Source organism: Durio zibethinus, chromosome 5 (assembly GCF_047325235.1).
Source record: "Durio zibethinus cultivar Kanyao isolate XHJ-2024 chromosome 5, ASM4732523v1, whole genome shotgun sequence".
NCBI lineage: Eukaryota > Viridiplantae > Streptophyta > Magnoliopsida > Malvales > Malvaceae > Durio > Durio zibethinus.
In genome coordinates, this window is record NC_143166.1 from 4,086,038 (window position 1) to 4,105,746 (window position 19,709).

Below are 19,709 nucleotides of genomic sequence, written 5' to 3' on the forward strand. Positions count from 1 at the left end.
TTAACAACACTTAATAATACACACAATTTAATTTTTCAAAAAAAAAAAAATCACAACCTAACCTCTTTGGAGTCTACTACTGCTCCTTTAAAAGTCGTGAATCTGTGTTGAATATCTATGATATAATTATAACTTTAAATCTAATTCTATATATATTAACATGATTTTAAGGGAACATAAAAATAATTAATTATATAAGTTACATGTATAAAAAATCAAAGTGGAAAGAAATTTTGATATTAATTGTAAGACATTTTTTGTAAGATTAATATATTAAATTTAGAACTTAATTGTACGCATGCTTTTTTCAAATGGCTAAAAGAGTTGTATTAATATATATATATATATATATATATATATTTATGAGGGAGTTGAATTTATATTAAACCCAAACTGTTGGCATTTTTATTTCGACATTGTATGTGTTTTTATTATAAAATTGATGGCATATCAATAGTATCTTAAAATATCTATTTATCTAAAAAAAAATTGAATTAACAATGCTATTTAAAAAAATATATAGAAGAATATAGGAAATTGGGTATAAAAGTTTCAATTATAGTTTTAATATTTCTAAAATTTTAGGATTTGTTAAATGAAATAAGTGGTAAATTTCACAAAATAAAGGATTTTGTTCCATTTTAATAAAATTTTTTAAATTACAATTTAACACCCCTTACATCATCTAAAACTTTGTTCACTGAAAACTTATAAAATAATTTTTTCATTTTCAATTAAATTCAATAGATGTTTAGTCAAGTCATAATCAATTATATCATTTTTTTATCAATTTGACTTATAATATAATATTTAAGAATCTTTATGATTTGGCTCCCAATTAATGCATAGTCGCACAACATGATAGCATTAAAATTAATCAATCATTTTTGTCATCAAATTGTAAAACCTTACAAATCAATATAATCTTATCAAGTAACCTCCTAAAATAAACCAAATTCATTAAGCCTATGTTAATTAATACCTTGTAAAAGAAAAGAATTTTTTAGTAACATCACATTTAACATATATATAGAAAATATCAAAGTTTCACTTTTAAATTATAAATTAGAAAATAAAAAAATTATACTAAAATATATAGTTATTAAAATTGTTATTCTAAAAATAAAACCTAACAATTGCGCAAAAAAAAAAGAGAGAGTAAAATCTCAATAAACTTATAAAAGAATAGCAAGCAAGACTACAAAATAAAATTTTTATAAGATAATAAAAACAAAATTGTAATAAAACAAAGTTGGAGACTAGTCAAATTTGATTTGTTTAATATTCTTTTTGGAATAACATTTGTATTTATATTATTATAAAAAAATTATCGTAAATGTATTAAAAAGTTATTATTATTATTTGTCTAATGTAATAAGCAAAAAATGACATAAAATTAATGCAATTTTTTCTTCAACATTATAAAATTTGATTTCTTACCTAATCTACTATCTTTTTAAAAGAAGAAAACATATTATTCCTTAACTTAATTATATCATTATTGTCAACTCATTAAATGGCTCATTTTTATTTCCTTATTTATCACACTAAATTTCATTCAAATTTTCATAGGTAATAAGAAAATATGGAAATATATTCATTAGTAATTAACTTTTTATTTAGTTTTTTTATCTGTATTATTGATCAAATTAATTGTAACTTATTCATATAAGGTAAAAATATTGGATATTTAAAATGTAATAAATGTAATTAATTTAGTCTAACTAATTATTTTTTAAGTAATAAAAATGTTACTATAAAAAATAATAAAAAATATTTTAAATAAATAAAATACATTTATTAGAGAATTGGGTGATTTTAAAACCCATCCATATATAAAAAATATAAGTTATCCACATTAAATTATTTTTTTATCAAAAGTTTTGACCTTTAAATATTTATATAAGATAAACAAAAATAAAATTATTTATGTTGCCCATTCCTTTAGGAAGCGAACTATATTGCTTTTTTTTAATAAAGATGAGAGTGAAAAAACATGATTATTTTATTTATTACATTATTTTTCATGAGTAATTAGAAGATATGAAAATATATTTATGAGTAATTAATTTTTATTTAGTTTTTATTTTTATTTATATTATTGATCAAATTAATCTTAACTTATTCATATAAAATAAAAATATTGAATATTTAAAAAGTAATAAATGTAATTAATTTAGTCTAACTAATATTTTTAAATAATAAAAATATTTTGAATAAATAAAACTTATTAAAAAATAATTGATAATTTTTTAAATCTATCTATACATAAAAAATATAAATTATTTACCATAAATTATCTTTTGTACCTACATTTTTACTTTTTATGCATTTATGTAAGATTGTACATTATTGAACGGGTTCGATGATTGACGAATCAAAGAGTTGGCAGTTAGCACCTTTTGCACGTGTTTTTCGTTGTTAAAATGTCCTAAAAAAATTATTTGGAGCGTTATCTACGAGGACTGGCGATCACTAGCTATTTGCTTTGGTCAAGCCAAACGACCCTTTCGACTCAACTTCTTACAAATAAATAAAAATATTCTCCGTTAGCAATCAAAGCCATTGGAAAATTTCCCCTTCAATTCATCATCTCCACCGTCGGTTGTCAACGAATCAACTACTACAAAGACTCTGTCTCTGATGCGGTTGTTGAACGTCGCGAGCCAAAGGAAGTATCCGACATGAGTAGGCTGAGACAGCCGAGAATCTTTTAGTTGCAGCTGCCGGCAATTTATCTCACACTGGGTCTGAGCATGTTAAGTGGAGGGTCTCGTTCCTGCAGACTTAACGGACTATAACTGCTCAAAACTAGCCACGTCATGAAAGACCCAACTCAACATTTCATACGGGCACCTGCAGATTCCGGCGCAGCTTCGTGCCTCGAGTGATTCCACGAAACAAGGCCCCGCCGTACAGCAGCGTAGAAAATTTTGAAGTCAAAATTCCAATCCCCTCTCTTTTTGTATGACTTACTGTTTAGACTTTAGAGCTTAGACTTTTAACCCGGTTCAAGTGTGATCATCCCCTCCAATAATTCCTTCCTTATTCCGGCCTCGGTAATTCCTATTTCGACCGGACCTTTGACTTCAGCTTCGTTTCGTCTTTGGTCCAGTAAAAGTCTCCGGTACAAATGACCACAATCGCATCTTATCCTCAACAGTTTGTTTGATTTTGAATTTCTTATAGGAATTGAAGATGGCGCAATCAGGTAAAAAAATAATAATATTTTGTTTTTGAATTTCTCTTTTTTCTGTTTAAGTTAGATTATATCTGATTTAGGGTTTTATCTAAATTGTAATAATTTAAAGAGAAATTTGTTCCTTTTTTATTTCAATAATAATCTCAGGGTATGATATTAATAATCTATTTCGAGAAGCTCAATCTCGGTGGTTGAAGCCAGCGGAAGTACTCTTTATACTTCAAAATCATGAAAAGTATCAACTCACGCAGGAGCCTCCTCAAAAGCCAACAAGTAAACCCTTTAAGTTGAACTTCAAATTTCGTTAATTTTAATTTTAATGCCATATTTACATGTTTAAATGTCACTATTGTGAACTGGAAAATTTTTTTTTCCTAAATAGGTGGCTCTTTGTTTCTTTTCAACAAGAGGGTTCTTCGTTTCTTTCGCAAAGATGGTCACAATTGGCGTAAAAAGAAGGATGGAAGAACTGTCGGCGAAGCTCATGAAAGGCTTAAGGTTTTGTCAAACACCCCCTGCATTTTATTTATTAGCCTTTTACTTGTGATATCTTCTGTGTTGTGAGATGCAATTTCTGTAAAATGTGTGTGTGTGTGTGTGTTTTATTTAGAAAATGAAGGAACCACTTGAATTCTGGGAACATATCATAAAGGAAAAAAATTGGCTAATTTATTGATTTAAAATAAACTCTTGCTGCATATCAAACATATATGTGAAAAAATTAAGAAATAAAACTGTGTGAAAAACTAAGAGTAAAACTAAATGTATATTGAAAAACTTCTCATAATGAATTATACAAGCACCTTAGGTTTATATACAATTAACTACTGGGTAAACTAGGAAACTAAATCTTCCTAAAACTAATCCTATAATTGAGGGATTGCCTATCCTAATTTTTTATCATTAATTCTAGGGATACAAATACTTAATTATAGAGATACAAACATAAATATACAGATTACAAGATTACAACTAGCTAAGTGTTTTCCCACACTCCCTCTCAAGTCGATGAATAGGTGTTTTTCATTCCCAACTTAGAAATAATTTCTTGAAATGTTGCACTGCTGGGACCTTTAGTCAACACATATGCAAGTTAACCCTTGGTTGATACATACGAAGTAAAAATCAACCCACTATCTAGTTTATCCTTTATGAAATGCCTATTTACTTCAATGTGTTTTATTTTGTCATGTTGTGTAGGATTGTGTGCAATACTTATTGCAGACTTGTTATCACAGTAGAGTCTTATTGGTTCATCCCACTTGATCTTCAAGTTTTCTAAGATAATCTTTAACCATAGTGGTTCACGAAATTCCTTAAGCCATTGCTTTGAACTCTGCTTCAGCACTTGATCTTGCCGCTACATTCTATTTTTTACTTCTCCAAGTCATAAGATTACCACCTAGGAAAGTGCAATAGCTTGAGATGGTTCTTATATCAGTCATTGAACCTACATAATCCGCATTTATATGTGTCTCTAGAACCAGTTCCGAATATCTTTTAAATAAGATACCTCTCCCAGAATTGGCCTTCAAATAGTGCAGTACACGGTAGACAGCTTGTAGGTGCACTTTTTTTAGAACTATACATAAATTGACTTATCACACTCATAGCATATGCTATATTAGGTCTAGTATGTGAGAGATAAATGAGTCTTCCAACTAATTTTTAGTACATTTTTCTATCTACAGTAGCATCTTAATTAGCTTATCCAAGTTTATGATTAGGATCTATAGGGGTATTTGCAGGTTTACATGTGAGCTTCCCAGTTTCCTTCAAAAGATCCATTACATATTTCTGTTGTGAGATAAAAATACCATGTTCAGAGTGAGCTACTTCAATTCCTAGGAAGTACTTCAATCTCCTTAGCTCTTTTATCTCAAATTCTCTTGCCAAATATTGTTTTAGAGATTCTCTCTCTTTTTCATCATCTCTGGTTACAATTATATCATCAACATACACTAATAGAATTGTGACTCTCCCTGAATCAGAGTGCTTGATAAACAATGTGTGGTCTCCTTGACTCTGCTTATATCCTATTGCTAGCATCACTTTGGCAAATCTCCCGAATCAAGCGCTAAGAGATTGTTTAAGGCCATATAAAGCCTTTTTCAGCTTGCATACTTTGGTTGCTTTTATATGACCTTCAAATCACGGTGGAACCTTCATATATATTTTTTCTTCCAAATCACCATATAGAAAAGCATTCCTTACATCAAATTGTTGAAGCTGCCAATTGTAATTTGCAGCCAATGATAACAAAATCCTAACTATATTCATCTTGGCAACTAGAGCAAAAGTTTTCTAATAATCCACTCCATAAGTTTAAGTATAGCCCTTAGCCACCAACTTGGCTTTATACTTTTCAACAGTACCATCCGCTTTGTATTTTACAGTAAAAACCCATTTACGCCTAACTGGATTTTTTCTTTTAGGCAACTTTACCAGTTCCCATGTATTATTTTTCTCTTAAGGCCTATTTTCATGGCTTCCCTCCATTTCTCACTAGATAATGTCTTAGATAATGTAGTTGGAATAGAAATAGTATTTAGGTTCACAAGGAAATTTTTGTGGGATGGTGAGAATTTTTCAAATCACACATACTTAGAGATTGGGTATAATGGATGCTTAGTACATTCTCTGGTTTCTTTCCTAATGGCTATAGGCAAATCATAATTACTAGTTATAATTTTAGGAGATTCATGCTCATTTTGAGAAACAAAGTCAAAGTATGTAGTTGTCTCATTTCTAGAGTTAGGATCAGGTTCTTAGACTTGTACTGGTTTAGGATCTGGAACTTTTCTTCTTGAGTACACCTATAATTCCTTCATAGAATTAAGAACAATATTATCTTTTGTCACATCTTCTATGTTTAGAATGGGTTCAGACTCAAATTTAGTGTTTGACTTGGACTCAAAAGAAACAGGTTTAGACTTAGAAGAATTAATGGGTGAAAATGTTAAAGAGAAGGGCAAGTCAAGCAAAAAGAAGTTTTTATCTTTATCTTCCATGAATGAAGTCTCCCTCTGAAGATAAGTTTGAGTGAAAAATGGTTTACTTTATTCAAAGGTAACATCTGTGGACACAAAATTTTTTGGTAAGAGGATGATAACCTAAGATTTAAATAGCAACCTGGTAGTGGTTTAACGCTGTTGTCCACCACCGCTACTGAAGAAAAAACGGATGAGAATGCCGATCATGATGGTTGCGGCCTATCGCGGACGTGAAAAGCTGTGTAATGGTCAATAGCAGTGATAACGGTCCATTATTGCCCGCTACTTCGATTTCCATCCAAAAAATATATAGAAAAATGAAAACAAAACCATTATGCCTGAGTAAAATTAAGAGGTTTTCATCCGAGAAAAACCCAAAAAAGAAAATAAATACAGTCTCAGTCAAACTCAAACACTAAGTTACGATAAGCATAATCAACTAATTAAAGGTAAGCATTGCAATTTAACTTAAAATTTCTTTTTTATTTCTGGAATTTTTGCAAAAACTGTGTTTGTAAACTGGTGAGTTATATAGTGAGATCCATCTTGAAAAAACTGAAGTTGGCTGCACTAATACTTGGGCCTAAAGTGAGAAGGACACGACTAGGTGATTGGAGCCCTTTGTTTCTAGAGGGAGAAAGGGATAGCCGATTGAAGCTTTCAGGTTTCAGGAGAAAAGAAAGAAGATGAAGGATAAAGGAGGAGAAGAAGAGAGACTGTGTTTGGAGCTGGACAGCGAACAGAGCATTACTAGTAGAGGGAACCTAGAGGTTGGAACTGGAGTTTCAGGCTTGGAGGGAGGAAAGGAATGGTGCCGTTGGTGAGAGAAGAAAGATAAGAGAAAGAACAAATGGATTAAGGTTTTATGATTTTTTATTCATACCTAAGAACATAAGTTTTGGGATTAAAGAAAAAAAATGTAAAGAATTGGATGGATCTTGGCCTTGCATAGTAAATTTTGGCCCAATAGATGACAAGCTATTTGATTTATAGACTTATTGGATCCTTTAGACTTTACATTAAGACTTTAATAAGTTTTTATTTGTATATTTATTTTTAGTTCTTGTTAATAATATTTTTAAAAATGTTTATAAAAACAAATAAATTATGAATGATTGTATTTATTGTTAAAATCTTTTTTATTATGAAATATTTTTAAATGACATATTACATTATTAATAAATAAAGTAAATTGGAATCATTGATGATAAAATTCTAAGAAAATTTAGGTATTGATTCTATTAAAATTTCTAATAAGAAGAATCTTTAATACAAAAGTCCCTCATTTACTCCCAATGTAATATTAGTATATATGGATCCTTGACATTTAATATATTTTATTTTATTAGTTATTAATATTGATAAAAATTCATAGTTAAGAATGAGTACTTTTCTAAATATGAATATTTTACTATAATGACATAAATTATAAATATTTTTTCATATAAATAAATGATCTTAGTGAGACATAAATTACTTTAAAAATCATTAGAAAGGAATTTTTACGATCATAAGTATAATTACTATGTTTTACAATAAATTGTGCAAAATTAAAAAAATTTCTCGACCGCAATAATCGCAATAGCAACCGTTACATTTGCAATAGCAACCGTTACATTTGCAATAGCGATAAACGTAACGTAATTGAAAATGTGATTACAGTAGCAATTTAAATCCATGATGATAGCACTTATACTTTTCTGAGTTGATGAATACCTAAAAAAAATGCACTTAATTGCTCTAGGATCCAATTTTCTCCTATTATGATTGTGAACATGAACAAATGATGTACAACCAAATGTCCTAGATGTGAGGTTGTTTGTGGTATTAAAGTTGGGATAAAATTTGTGAGAATAGTTCTATAGGAGTTTTAAATCCCAAAACCCTTGAAGGTAACCTATTTATAATGTGTTTGGCATTAAGAACAGCTTCCCCCTAGTAGGATTTGGGTACGTTTGCTTGAAAAAGTAAAGCTCGGGTTGTAGCTAGTAAATGGTTGTTTTTCCTCTTTGCCACTCTATTCTGTTGTGGAGTATTTACACAATATAACTCATGGATAATCCCCTCCTTTCGGAAATAGGTAGATAAACTCTGATTGAAATAGTTGCTTGTATTATCATACTTAACTCTCTTGATTTTCACTCAAAACTGATTTTGGATCATGTTTTGAAAGCTTAAAAACTAACTTTTCACATTTGATTTGAATTTAAGTAAAAATATCCAAGAGACTTTGGTACAATTATCTATGAAAGAAACAAACCACCTTGTACCAAAAATATTAGGAATTGTAGAGAGACTCCATATGTCACCATGAATCAAGTAAAAAATAGTAGAACTTCTTTTATTGCTAATTGGAAAAGACAGACGTTTATGCTTTGCAAGTTTACAAATATCACAATGAAAAGTTTCAACATTTAATTCTTTAAACAAAGAAGGAAACATATTTTTCAAAGTTCCAAAAGAAGGATGTCTAAGACGAAAATGAAAAATCTAGATTTTGTCTCTATTGGGAGAGTTTTCAGAAAGAAATGACAAAGGTAAACTATTTTTGATATTACTTGTATTGTTTGATGTCTCAAGATAGTATAGTCCATCATTCTTCTTAGCAAGTTCAATCCTTTTTCTCGAACTCTAGTCCTAAAATTCATAATAAGGGAAATAAAAAGTCATTTTGCAATTCATATCTCGTAAGTTTTTGTATAGATATCAGTTTAGTAGACAATCCAGGAACATGAAGAACATTTTTAAGAACAAATGAGGGATTAATTTGAACATCTTCTAATCTTGTCACTGTAGTAAGTGAACCATTTGTAACAACAATTTTCTTATTACTAGGACACGGTATATGTGCTAAACTTCTGCGAGGAATGTGTCATATGGTTTGTGGCTCCTAAGTTAATGACCCAAGAACTCGTAATAAGGTTAATCGAGACATTTAATCCATGAGAAGAAAAAGCTTTACTTGAACTAGAGAGTTTACCCAATGAACATACCCCAGCAGGCTTTTCAAGAGTTTTCAATAGGCTTCTTAGTTTTTCAATCTTTTCTTTGTCCAACTTTCTTTGTTCCCAAGATTTTTGTAGTACTCCGGTGGTTTTACCAGTTATCACTTCCTCAAATCGGGTAGTATTGGCAAATTCTGCTATCTCTAACACGGTTATCTTTCTCAGCACTGAAACAAGTCTTAATAGTAAATGTGTAACCAGATACGATTCTAGGCAATGAAGGCCAAAGAAAGAAAAAATAAAACTGAAAGATATAACAAAATTTGGCTATGAAGGCCTAAAATAGAATTTAGTAATGAAGGCTGAAAAAATTTTCTTCATAAGAGGAGCCTAAAGCTCTGATACCATTTGAAAAAATTAAAAAATAAAACTGTATGAAAAACTAAGAGTAAAACTAAATGTATATCGAAAACTGCTTATAAAGAATTATACTAGCACCTTAGGTTTATATACAACTAATTAGTGCGTAAACTAAGAAACTAAATCTTTCTAAAATTGATCCTATAATCATGGATTGTCTATTCTAATTTTTTGTTCTTGATTCTAGAAATACAAATACTTAATTCTAAAAATACAAATGTAAATACACAGATTACAAAATTACAACTAGCTAAGTGTTTCCCACAATATATGTACATAAATACTTGAAAATCAATGGCTAATTGTCCTGAAGAATGCAAGAAGATTTCTGTGTTAGCATTAAACGTTCAATGCATTTTATTTTTCTAATATCCCCATGGAGTTCTATATTTATTTCTGTAGTCTGAGAGGTGATATGTTATATGCATGACCAGGTTGGTAATGTTGAAACTTTAAATTGTTACTATGCTCATGGAGAGCAGAACCCCAGTTTTCAGAGACGTAGCTTTTGGATGCTTGACCCGTAAGTGTGCTCGGTGGTTTCTTTGTTTACAGCATTTCATCTCCTGATATTAAATATTTAGTGACGGGGGGGCATATTTGCTAATATTTTGGTACGTTGGCAGGGCATATGAGCATATTGTTCTCGTTCATTATAGAGAAATAAATGAGGTAAGTTTGGATGTTTGGACTAATCATTTCACATCGTCCCTTTATGATCATTTTATTCTTTCTGCTTAGAATTAAATATTTCCAGCCCAAAGTGCTTACCCTAAGCATGGTTTCAAAGCAAGTTCAGTGGAATTTGCTATCTCTTTCATGGTATTAGTTTTCTTAGAACTTCGTCTTCTTCTCTGTGTAGCTGGTATCCAATATAACTTCACCGTTCACCATGAGAGATAGACGTGCGTTACTTTATCTTCTAAATTAATGTTACTCTTCACATTTATATGCAGGCTAAGCCCAGTTCTACATCCATTCTTCAGTCACCTGTATCCTCTTCTGCCTTTAGTCCAAGTCCAAACTCTTATACTTCTCAAAATCCTGGATCCAACTCTCTAGCTAGCGATGTACATGAACCATATCAGAATTTATCTAGTCCAGGGTCTGTTGAAGTTAGTTCTGATATTGTCATTAAGAAAAATGGGATAGATAATACAGTGGAGTATTCCAGTCCAGCTGATCTTGAGGTTAGTCAAGCTTTAAAGAGGATTGAGGAGCAGTTAAGTTTAAACGAGGACAGCTTCAAAGAAATGAGTCCATTCTGCAGCCTGGATGGAGATACTGATGATTCAAAATTTCTGGAATATGGAAGTGGGATCGACAAGCAGGACCCACAAGCAGATTTACTTTACAAACCAGATGATATCATTCAAGATCACCTTTATTCTCAACCTGCTAGGGTGGAAAATTATTCAAATAGTTTTGCGCTGCTTCCAGGTGGAGGTTTGTTACTTTGTCATTTCTTTGGTGCTCAGAACTGTCAAAATTGACATCCTGTATTGATTTTTTTATCCTCCATATTTGCTTGGACATGATTTGTTTTAGTTGACTTAGAAGTATGCTTTTTCTTACATATTTAGTTAGCTATCCTGAAAAGCAATTTGCCAAGGTGAAAGATAAAGCTTTTTCTCTTAATTTTGTTGGTCATGATAGCTTTTTAGCATTTATATGTGTGTGTGTGTATAGTATAAAAGTTGAGTATTGTGTAACCTTTGTTTCAGAAAAATATTGTGGCCTGTTAATAAATATTAATCTCAACTGCATACTTACATGCATACATGCATGCAACTGCCATAAGTTGATGCCTAAAATACACTAGTATTAAAATTCTGCAAACTCACAAGAAACGCTGAGGATGTTGGATCAAAAGGTTTAGAAGGGCCCTAATGTTTATTGTTTTATAAAATAGAGGCGATAATCCCAACTTTGGTACTATAAGAAATTTAGGAAGATGAAGCATTATAAATTTCATAACCTTTTATACCATTATAAATTGGAGAACTTTTGAGCGATATTTGATTATATGCGGAGATATTGTTCAATTTTAAAATTACTATGTAACCAAGTTCTTTGCCCCTATATGTTTGACCCCTCCGCCCCTCTTTCAATTAAGGGAAAAGAAAAGGTCCTATGTCTACCGCCCAAAGTAAGAAGAGTAGAGCAGTTGATATCATGCACAAGGTATACCCTGTACTTGGGAAAACTAATTTGAAATTGGCCTCTGCACCCTCTCACTCTCTCTCCAGTCTTCCCCAGAAAAATGCAGAAGGAAAATGAAAGGAAAGAAATGAAATATAGAAGAAGTGAAATGTGAAAACATAATTTATCAGCTAGATATTACATATTGTCAAACATGGACATCAGACGGATTTACTATTATCAAATTTAATGGCTAGCCTCTGTTTCTGTATTTCTTGGTTGATTCTTGAATATGATGGATGAGTAAAGAAGCTAAAAACAATTACTAAACTTTTTCTGTAGGTAAAAATGGAGAACCTAATCAAGCGTATGGCAATGATAATTCAGATGGAAGTAAGGAATCTCTATATTGGAAAAATGTATTAGACTCCTGCAAGAATCAATCAGGTGTTGGCTCCCAGGTAAAGACTTTTCCTCATTAGTATCTGCATGCTTAAGATCCTGTGTTATATATATTTTTTGTCATGACATAAAGGTTCCCTTTGATTCCGAGAATCTTGTTTCCAACCTTATAGTTCATTGCTGTGTGAGCATAAAACACCAATACCTCTACAATTAGCTGTTAAATATCCTAATATAATTATTCAATCTAGGTTACTTTTTAGCTGAGCTTATATTGCTGGATCTGGGGTTTGGGCCCCAGACCTATGGTAACTCCCCTTCTTAAAGTTGGGGACTTGACCGAGTTTGCCAAAGCTCACAGTCTTTAGGTTACTTTTTGGACCTAATACGATGCCAATCATTTTTTTTTTCCTTCTATAAGGAGAGTTTCTATGTCCTTGAAGCAGGGAAAGCCACCATCTTGTTCGAGGACAGAACCAGCAGATCAACAAGAACAGTCTTATTGGCTAAATTTCAATGGATCTCACGTTGAAGACTGTATGATCTCCTTCTACTCTTGATAGCAATTTTGACACTAGAAATTCTAGTATCTAGTTTATTTTGTTAAAGTCTTACTAACTCTTTCTCTGCCAGCTTCTGTACTGCTACCTCAAGAAGTTGAAAATGTTGAACTTCCTTCATATTCTTCTGCAATACAAACTATTGACACCAATTCTGATTATTATACGATGTTGTTCAACCAAGAGGAAATAGGAATTCCTCTTGTAACAGATTCAAGCTTGACCGTTGCACAGAAGCAGAAGTTTACAATTCGGGAAATTTCTCCAGAATGGGGTAACTACAGTGAGGCTACAAAGGTTTGTCAAAGAATTCTATTTCTTCTGTTCTTTGTCGCTAAAAGCTCTCTTGTTTCATGAAGTTCTTTATCTTTGCCACTGCAGTTAAAGCTTGAAAGTTTAAAGCATAATTTCCAAATGCAGGTCATCATTGTTGGATCGTTTCTCTGTGATCCCTCAGAATCTGCCTGGGCATGTATGTTTGGGGAGACCGAAGTTCCACTTGAGATCATTCAGGAAGGTGTTATCTGTTGTAAAGCTCCTCCTCACCTTCCTGGGAAGGTCACGCTCTGCATCACTTCTGGCAATCGTGAGTCCTGCAGTGAAATCAGAGAGTTTGAGTATAGAGTTAATACTAGTAATTGTGCTCGGTGTTGTTTATCCAACACAGAGGCTCCTAAAAGTCCAGAAGAGCTATTGTTACTTGTTAGATTTGTACAGATGCTTCTGTCTGATTCCTCAGTGCAGAAAGACAGCATTGAATCAAGAATGCATGTTCTGAGAAAGTTCAAAGCTGATGATGATTCATGGAGTCATGTCATAGAGGCTCTTTTAATAGGCAGTGGGACTACCTCTGGTACTGTTGATTGGCTTCTACAAGAGCTTTTAAAGGACAAGTTGCAGCAATGGTTATGTTCTAGATCCAAGGAAGCAAGTGATCAGTCAGGCTGCAACATGTCCAAGAAAGAGCAAGGAATGATACATATGGCTGCTGGTTTGGGCTTTGAGTGGGCCTTAAATCCGATTCTAAACCATGGAGTCAGTATAAATTTCCGGGACATTAACGGGTGGACTGCTCTTCACTGGGCTGCTCGATTTGGAAGGTAAACTAGAATCTTATTGACTTTTGTAACCTTAATCTCTCTGTCTACTTTTGCAAGTAATCTTTAACAAACCATTAAGGATTATAACTTTTAAAAGATATAACAATAGCATTGAGACTCCCTAATTTAGCATATGCACTGGGGAATTTTTACCAGAGAAAAAAGGGGAAGGGTCGCACAGGGAGGGAGGGAGGGAGGGTCATCAACTGTCTGATTAAGGTTGATTACCAAGTTAAGGGGGTGTTGCTGTTACACCTTATACAGAATGATTTTTTTATGCTACAAACTTATTAAGTGGTGTGAAAATTTTCTTCTTAAAACAGAGAAAAAATGGTTGCTGCACTTATAGCTTCTGGTGCTTCGGCTGGGGCAGTGACAGATCCAACCTCACAAGATCCAAGTGGCAAAACTGCAGCATCTATTGCTGCATCCAGTGGACATAAAGGACTTGCTGGTTATCTTTCAGAGGTAGCTCTTACTAGCCATCTTTCATCCCTTACACTGGAAGAAAGTGAGCTTTCCAAAGGCTCAGCTGCAGTTCAGGCTGAAATGGCTGTGAATAGCATCTCAAAGGAGAGCCTTGCCACCAGTGAGGATCAGCTTTCACTTAAAGATACCTTGGCTGCTGTCAGGAATGCAACTCAGGCTGCTGCACGTATACAAAATGCTTTCCGTGCACATTCTTTCCAGAAACGACAACAGAAAACAGTTGCTGCTTGTGCAGCTAGTGTAGATGAGTATGGTATCAGTTCAGATGAAATTCAAGGTCTTTCTACCATGTCAAAGCTTGCATTTGGCAATGCCCGTGATTACAATTCAGCGGCTTTATCTATTCAGAAGAAATTCCGAGGCTGGAAAGGTCGCAAAGATTTTCTGGCACTTCGCCAGAAAGTTGTAAAGATACAGGTATCTTACTATTTATCAGAATTTACTAGGTTGCAAGGATATGGGAAATTTTAAACATTTTCTTCCCTCCCACTGTCAAATCCTTATATACCATGTTGGCGTATGGGATGGAATGTTTCAAAACTGTATTCTTTGCTTTTTGTTTCAGGCACATGTGAGAGGTTACCAGGTCAGGAAGAATTACAAGGTAATCTGTTGGGCTGTTGGTGTTCTAGATAAGGTTGTACTTCGATGGCGACGGAGAGGTGTTGGCTTGCGAGGTTTTCGCAGTGAGCCAGAGTCCATTGATGAAAGTGAAGATGAGGACATTCTCAAAGTGTTCCGCAAACAGAAAGTTGATGTAGCTGTTGACGAGGCTGTCTCACGGGTGATGTCTATGGTTGATTCTCCAGATGCACGTCAACAGTATCGACGGATGCTTGAAAGACATCGCCAAGCGAAGGTAAGTTAAACAACTGCTTTGAATGATCTTATGATTGTAGAATTTGTGATATTGGTAGTGGCCACATAATATTTAAAAAGGGAACCCTAAACTTACATATTGTCATGGACGCCTTTGCTTTCGAGTGATAAATTTCCAGTTGCAAGTGTTATTTAAGACCCAAATTTTCTCCCCTCAAAAGTTGTGTTATTTTTTTTTTTGGGTCCTTGTTTCGGAACTCCGTTTGCAATGGGATTATAATTCTGAATCTATTCAATCATTCTTGCAGGCTGAACTTGTTAACACAAATGAACTAGCAGCATCAGCTTCTGTAGGTGATATTTATGATATGGAAAGTGATGATCTCCACTTTCCATAGGATCACCTTCTGATCACACCCGTCTTCCCCTTGAACCTAATTTGATAGTTTCCTGGATTTGTTGTATAATAGACTGCGTTTCGCCGTAGTTATATTACTTAGATTGATTTGCACATGTTCCCTGCACTTGTGCTGTATTCTTGTTATTGCTGTAATTGGTTTTTGACGGGGTTCTTTGAGCTTTTGTGACCTAAAATTCCCTCAAAGCTTGCTTGCCTTGAAGAAAAGAACATGTTATCGTTCTTACATGGGCATGTATTAGTCAATGAGTAGAAGTTCCAAGTGATTTGCTGGATGCTCTTTCCCATGTAGAGTTCCAAGTTTATAGTTGTAGTACTTTGGATCAGCCAGACAATCTCATATCTCAAGTGTCTTTTAGCTGTTGGAAGTTTTGACTTCCACCTGTCGAAGCAGAACTCCGTCCCCCCAAAATAGTGAAATTTCCATCTCCCAATCTATCAAATGGAATCAAGTCAAGAAATTGACCTCGCAATCCAGAAAGCCATAGAAGAAAAGAGAATAAAACATTCCGCTGAGGATAAACTCTCTCAGGACGATGATGAGCAGCTCCTCTCCAGGTTGCTCTCTCAGGTACGTACATAACAAATCTAAATCTGAAACCAAACAATTTATTCATAGCAACTTCACAGGAATCAACCAGAATCTCGTTTTTCGAGTTCATCTACCTACCTTTTCAGTAAGAGTCCTTTTCCTTTGTCTTAAATAAAGAAAGATGTGCATGAAATCACCAAACCAACCAACCCCATAGTTTTAATTCCCCCTATGATGATTTTTCTTGTCTATATCACTGTTTAACCAATTCAAACGTTCCGGTATATCTGCTTTTTTATGTACGATGTAAAGTTTTACATCATGGGAAAAACAGAAATTAATGTCGTTTTACTTTTGTTTAACAGTTAAAATCATTAGGAGGTGCAGGATCAACTTTACTAGAGGAAGTAACTTCGCTTTAGGTCGATAAATAAGAGGCAAAAAGCGGAAATGGAAATCCAGTGGGAAGTGGATGTGGGGAAGTTAATGTGTGTATGAGATAATGATAGAGCTTAAAGCGTTTAAGAGGCAGAATACCATTAACTCATTGCCTGGTTTCACTGATGAGTGTCGTCACTGTAATCTGGCAACTCTCAGAGATGTCCCTCTTTCTCAAGGTTAAAAATGGTTTTGAGTCACCCCGTTAGATCATTTGGAAGTCTTCTTGAAGGAATGTTGCCAAGTCCTGCAATTAATATCAATGAAGAAGACAATCATTCTTCATCCACAAAACACCACCATAATCACCTTGATGACCCTTCGCTCCCTTCTGTTGAAATTCGTCACGTCGAGTTTCCAATAATCAGGTTAGACAAAATCAATCTGTAATAGCAGAGCTTTAGATTAACGACAAATCCCTCTTTCTTCCTGGAGAAAAAAAGTACCAACATAAAACACCCGGCGTTTCAAGCGCACGAACAGGGATCAATCCCTCAAATGAAACCAAGATAATGGAAACAAAAATAGACCATTTACACATAAGCATACAATTGCAAATATCTGTGATCCATTGATGGAAGATCTGTCTCTGAGAGCCATATGATTAACTAAAAACAAGTCTGCCTCTGAAAGCCATATGATTAACTAAAAACAAGTCTTCGATCAAACACCCAACATCCAATTCATAAGACTGTCTTTAACCAACTCAACCAATCACAACAAATAAGTCTCTGAAATATGAAGAGATGGAAACCATAATGAAACAAGAAACATAATCAACCCAAAAAATTTTCCATTTTTCATTTAAAATGCTTAAACTCAGCAGAGAGATAAGCAAACTTGTTTAAATCCTTGGCATTGTATTCCTATCCCTTGATTAATCGTGGAGATTGTGTCTTCACGCATAGTTCAACCTGAATATGTCATTCAAGACATAGAAGCTTCCCTGTGGTGTTGGCATCAAATGAAACATCTGAGAGCAGAAAGCAAGACACGATACCTCGGTTAGTAATAAAATTGATGACAAAAAGAGGTCAAAATATCTGAACCAATGCATTGGGTGGATGACAAACCTAATAATTTTCTAGAGAGAAGATAAAAACATGCCTTCGCACAAATAACTAGGACAACATAAAAGGGTTAACGATTAATATAGATAAACATATATAAGTTTGCTCCACATGAAAACAAGATATAAGCCACAAGGAAATAATCAATGTCTCCTGATGAGGAGAACGGATGTCACAGTGGATTTTCTTTCGTGTCCTGCACAGAGACACAAGAAACAACATTGAGAGAGATTCCAGATAATTGTTCAGAGAGTAATCAATGAGAACGTCCTCTTGTCGCAGAAAAAATATATTAACAAAGGCTTGCTCTAGGATTACAAACATCAGAAGAAAGTTGTTGACTGCTGTTAAAGAAAGAGGATAGGAATATCCAGAACCCACATGTCAATAAGTATACGTAGAGTCTCCGAGTGCATAACAAAATAAAAAATAAAAAAAACAGAAAAAGTTCTTTGGCAACATCAGGATCCAAAATATCCATATCTTTCGATTAAATCGAAAATGTTTACTTATATCAATTATCTTACAGTTTTCTCCGTTCTTAATTCAATTATCACTACAGATTCAAAAAGAATGAAAAACATGCAATTACTGAAAATGTTATGAGCAGTAACCATTATAAACATAACGGTTAATTTGATTATAAAGATCCCGATGAATACATCAAACCCCATCGATACAATCCAAGCAGATCAATAAGATCGCATCGGGAATTCAACAACGCCGCGATGAAATCAACAGCGAAACATTGATTAGTCCTAGATCGATTACGGAGATACACATCAAAACCCTAAAACCCCTAAAAATCCAAAATAAAAGAGAGAGGCAAAGACATAAGAGAGTTACCTGGCTGAACTTAAGAGCATGCTGTTCGCCGGCGAGTTGGAGGGTACCACTGACGAAGACAAGCATGCCACCGGCGCCGGATGGCTGGCAATCGACGGTGGTGATGTTGTGCTGGCACTGCTGGAAAGGAAGGCTGGTGAGCTTAGCCACGATGTTCTGAGAGCCTTGGATCTTTTGACCTTCAAAGGTCAACATGGATCCTTCCTGGTAGAGATTGGCTAGACCGGCCCGGTTCGCATCGAATGTCGTGTAGTAGTGCTCGACGAACGCCCTCGCCACCGCGTCTGGATCCATCTGATTTTTTTTTTCTTTATCTGCGTCCGAGCTGTCGCTTCAAAATCACGCCAACGAGAAAGAGAAGGGCCGCAGCAGCAAAAGGAATGAAGAAAAGATATGCTAGTGAAGATGAGAGACAGGAGCGAGGGGTTTCCTTTTATAGGAGATTGATCTAACGGCTGATTTTGAATCACCAAAATAATTAACAGGTGGCTGCTTGCCTGGGTGTTTTAATTTGATTTTGTGATCGGTCACTGTAGAGGAACCGGCTCCTCTCCTTTTGTAGACGCTCCTTTCTTTTATACCCTCTTTACTGTCTATAAACTAGCGGATCCCTCTTTGCGTCAATGTAACGCAGCCAATTTTTCCTTTTTTTTTTTTTTTTTTTTTGCCACAATTTTTTTTTGGGAGGAGCAATTCAGACTTAAGTTAAAAAAAAAAAAGTGGTAAAAGAATATGATTTATAATTTTAAAATATTAATATTACTGTAGTGAATTAAAATATTTAAAAATATACATAAAATAATAAAATTTAAAGATACAAAAATAATAAATTATTTTATTCAAAAAGCTATGATTGATGTAAAAATACTTTTTTTAAAAATTATTATTTGGATTTCAAATTAAACTTTTAAATAAAAATCATATTTTTATTATTAAACATTAAAATTAAACAAAAAATAATTTTTAAATGAATAAATAATTTCAAAATAAATGGCAAAAAAGCATCAAATTCTTACTTGGTTTTTTTTTATTAAAAGTATAATTAAATGTATAATAAAATTAATTACGATAAGATAAAAATAATAATTATTATAATTATAATTAAAAAATTATTATAATGATGATTAAAAAAATTTTAATAAAAAATTTATATTAAATAAAATTTATTAAAATTAATATTTAAATTTAATTAAAAATATAATAAATTCAATCGTATTACAATTCTAACGGAACTAAATCAATTTAGCCACATTAAAAAAAAATTAAATAAAAAAAAAAGTCTGGGTGTGACATATAAGTATCACATCAGATTTGAAATAAGGACACTGGATGG

At 33.2% G+C, this 19,709-nt stretch overlaps 2 protein-coding genes and 1 pseudogene across 9 annotated transcripts; 2 read left to right on the plus strand and 1 right to left on the minus strand.

The window, feature by feature from the left end:
* Positions 1-2,485: 2,485 nt before the first annotated feature.
* On the plus strand, positions 2,486-15,777 carry LOC111281753 (calmodulin-binding transcription activator 4-like). Of its 5 annotated transcripts, none has more exons than XM_022869389.2 (13): positions 2,486-3,211; positions 3,350-3,475; positions 3,585-3,700; positions 9,995-10,083; positions 10,187-10,232; positions 10,517-11,006; positions 12,045-12,163; positions 12,548-12,641; positions 12,738-12,961; positions 13,085-13,764; positions 14,088-14,670; positions 14,819-15,112; positions 15,381-15,777. In XM_022869389.2, exons 1-13 carry the CDS (start codon positions 3,199-3,201, stop codon positions 15,468-15,470), a joined length of 2,964 nt encoding a protein of 987 aa, XP_022725124.1. In that variant the 5' UTR covers positions 2,486-3,198; the 3' UTR covers positions 15,471-15,777. The 5 variants fall into 5 exon arrangements, with proteins under 5 accessions (XP_022725124.1, XP_022725125.1, XP_022725126.1 ...); XM_022869390.2 differs by having other exon boundaries at positions 12,551-12,641; XM_022869391.2 differs by having other exon boundaries at positions 10,517-11,000.
* A 17-nt stretch (positions 15,778-15,794) lies between these two features.
* Positions 15,795-17,018, plus strand: LOC149518689 (uncharacterized; annotated as a pseudogene).
* LOC111281754 (nuclear transport factor 2A) lies at positions 17,007-18,925 on the minus strand. Of its 4 annotated transcripts, none has more exons than XR_002689145.2 (3): positions 18,377-18,925; positions 17,534-17,726; positions 17,007-17,433 (listed from the first exon to the last, which is right to left on the minus strand). XR_002689145.2 is itself a non-coding variant. In XM_022869394.2 (3 exons), the coding sequence occupies exons 1-2, from the start codon at positions 18,668-18,670 to the stop codon at positions 17,534-17,536; spliced, it is 342 nt and encodes a 113-aa protein (XP_022725129.1). In that variant the 5' UTR covers positions 18,671-18,783; the 3' UTR covers positions 17,007-17,433. The 4 variants fall into 4 exon arrangements, 3 of the variants coding, with proteins under 3 accessions (XP_022725129.1, XP_022725128.1, XP_022725130.1); XM_022869394.2 differs by having other exon boundaries at positions 17,534-17,581; positions 18,377-18,783; XM_022869393.2 differs by lacking the exon at positions 17,534-17,726.
* Positions 18,926-19,709: the final 784 nt, after the last annotated feature.

What these genes read in the sequence shown, in the direction of transcription:
- LOC111281753 (XM_022869389.2), top strand. An exon ending in ATTATAGAGAAATAAATGAG is followed by an intron (nt 10,233 to 10,516) that starts GTAAGTTTGGAT and finishes ATTTATATGCAG; the next exon opens with GCTAAGCCCAGTTCTACATC. An exon ending in TGGGCTGCTCGATTTGGAAG is followed by an intron (nt 13,765 to 14,087) that starts GTAAACTAGAAT and finishes TTCTTAAAACAG; the next exon opens with AGAAAAAATGGTTGCTGCAC.
- LOC111281754 (XM_022869393.2), bottom strand. Translation starts at nt 18,670, where the DNA reads ATGGATCCAGACGCGGTGGCGAGGGCGTTCGTCGAGCACTACTACACG. An exon ending in ATGCTCTTAAGTTCAGCCAG is followed by an intron (nt 17,434 to 18,376) that starts GTAACTCTCTTA and finishes TTCTGCTCTCAG; the next exon opens with ATGTTTCATTTGATGCCAAC.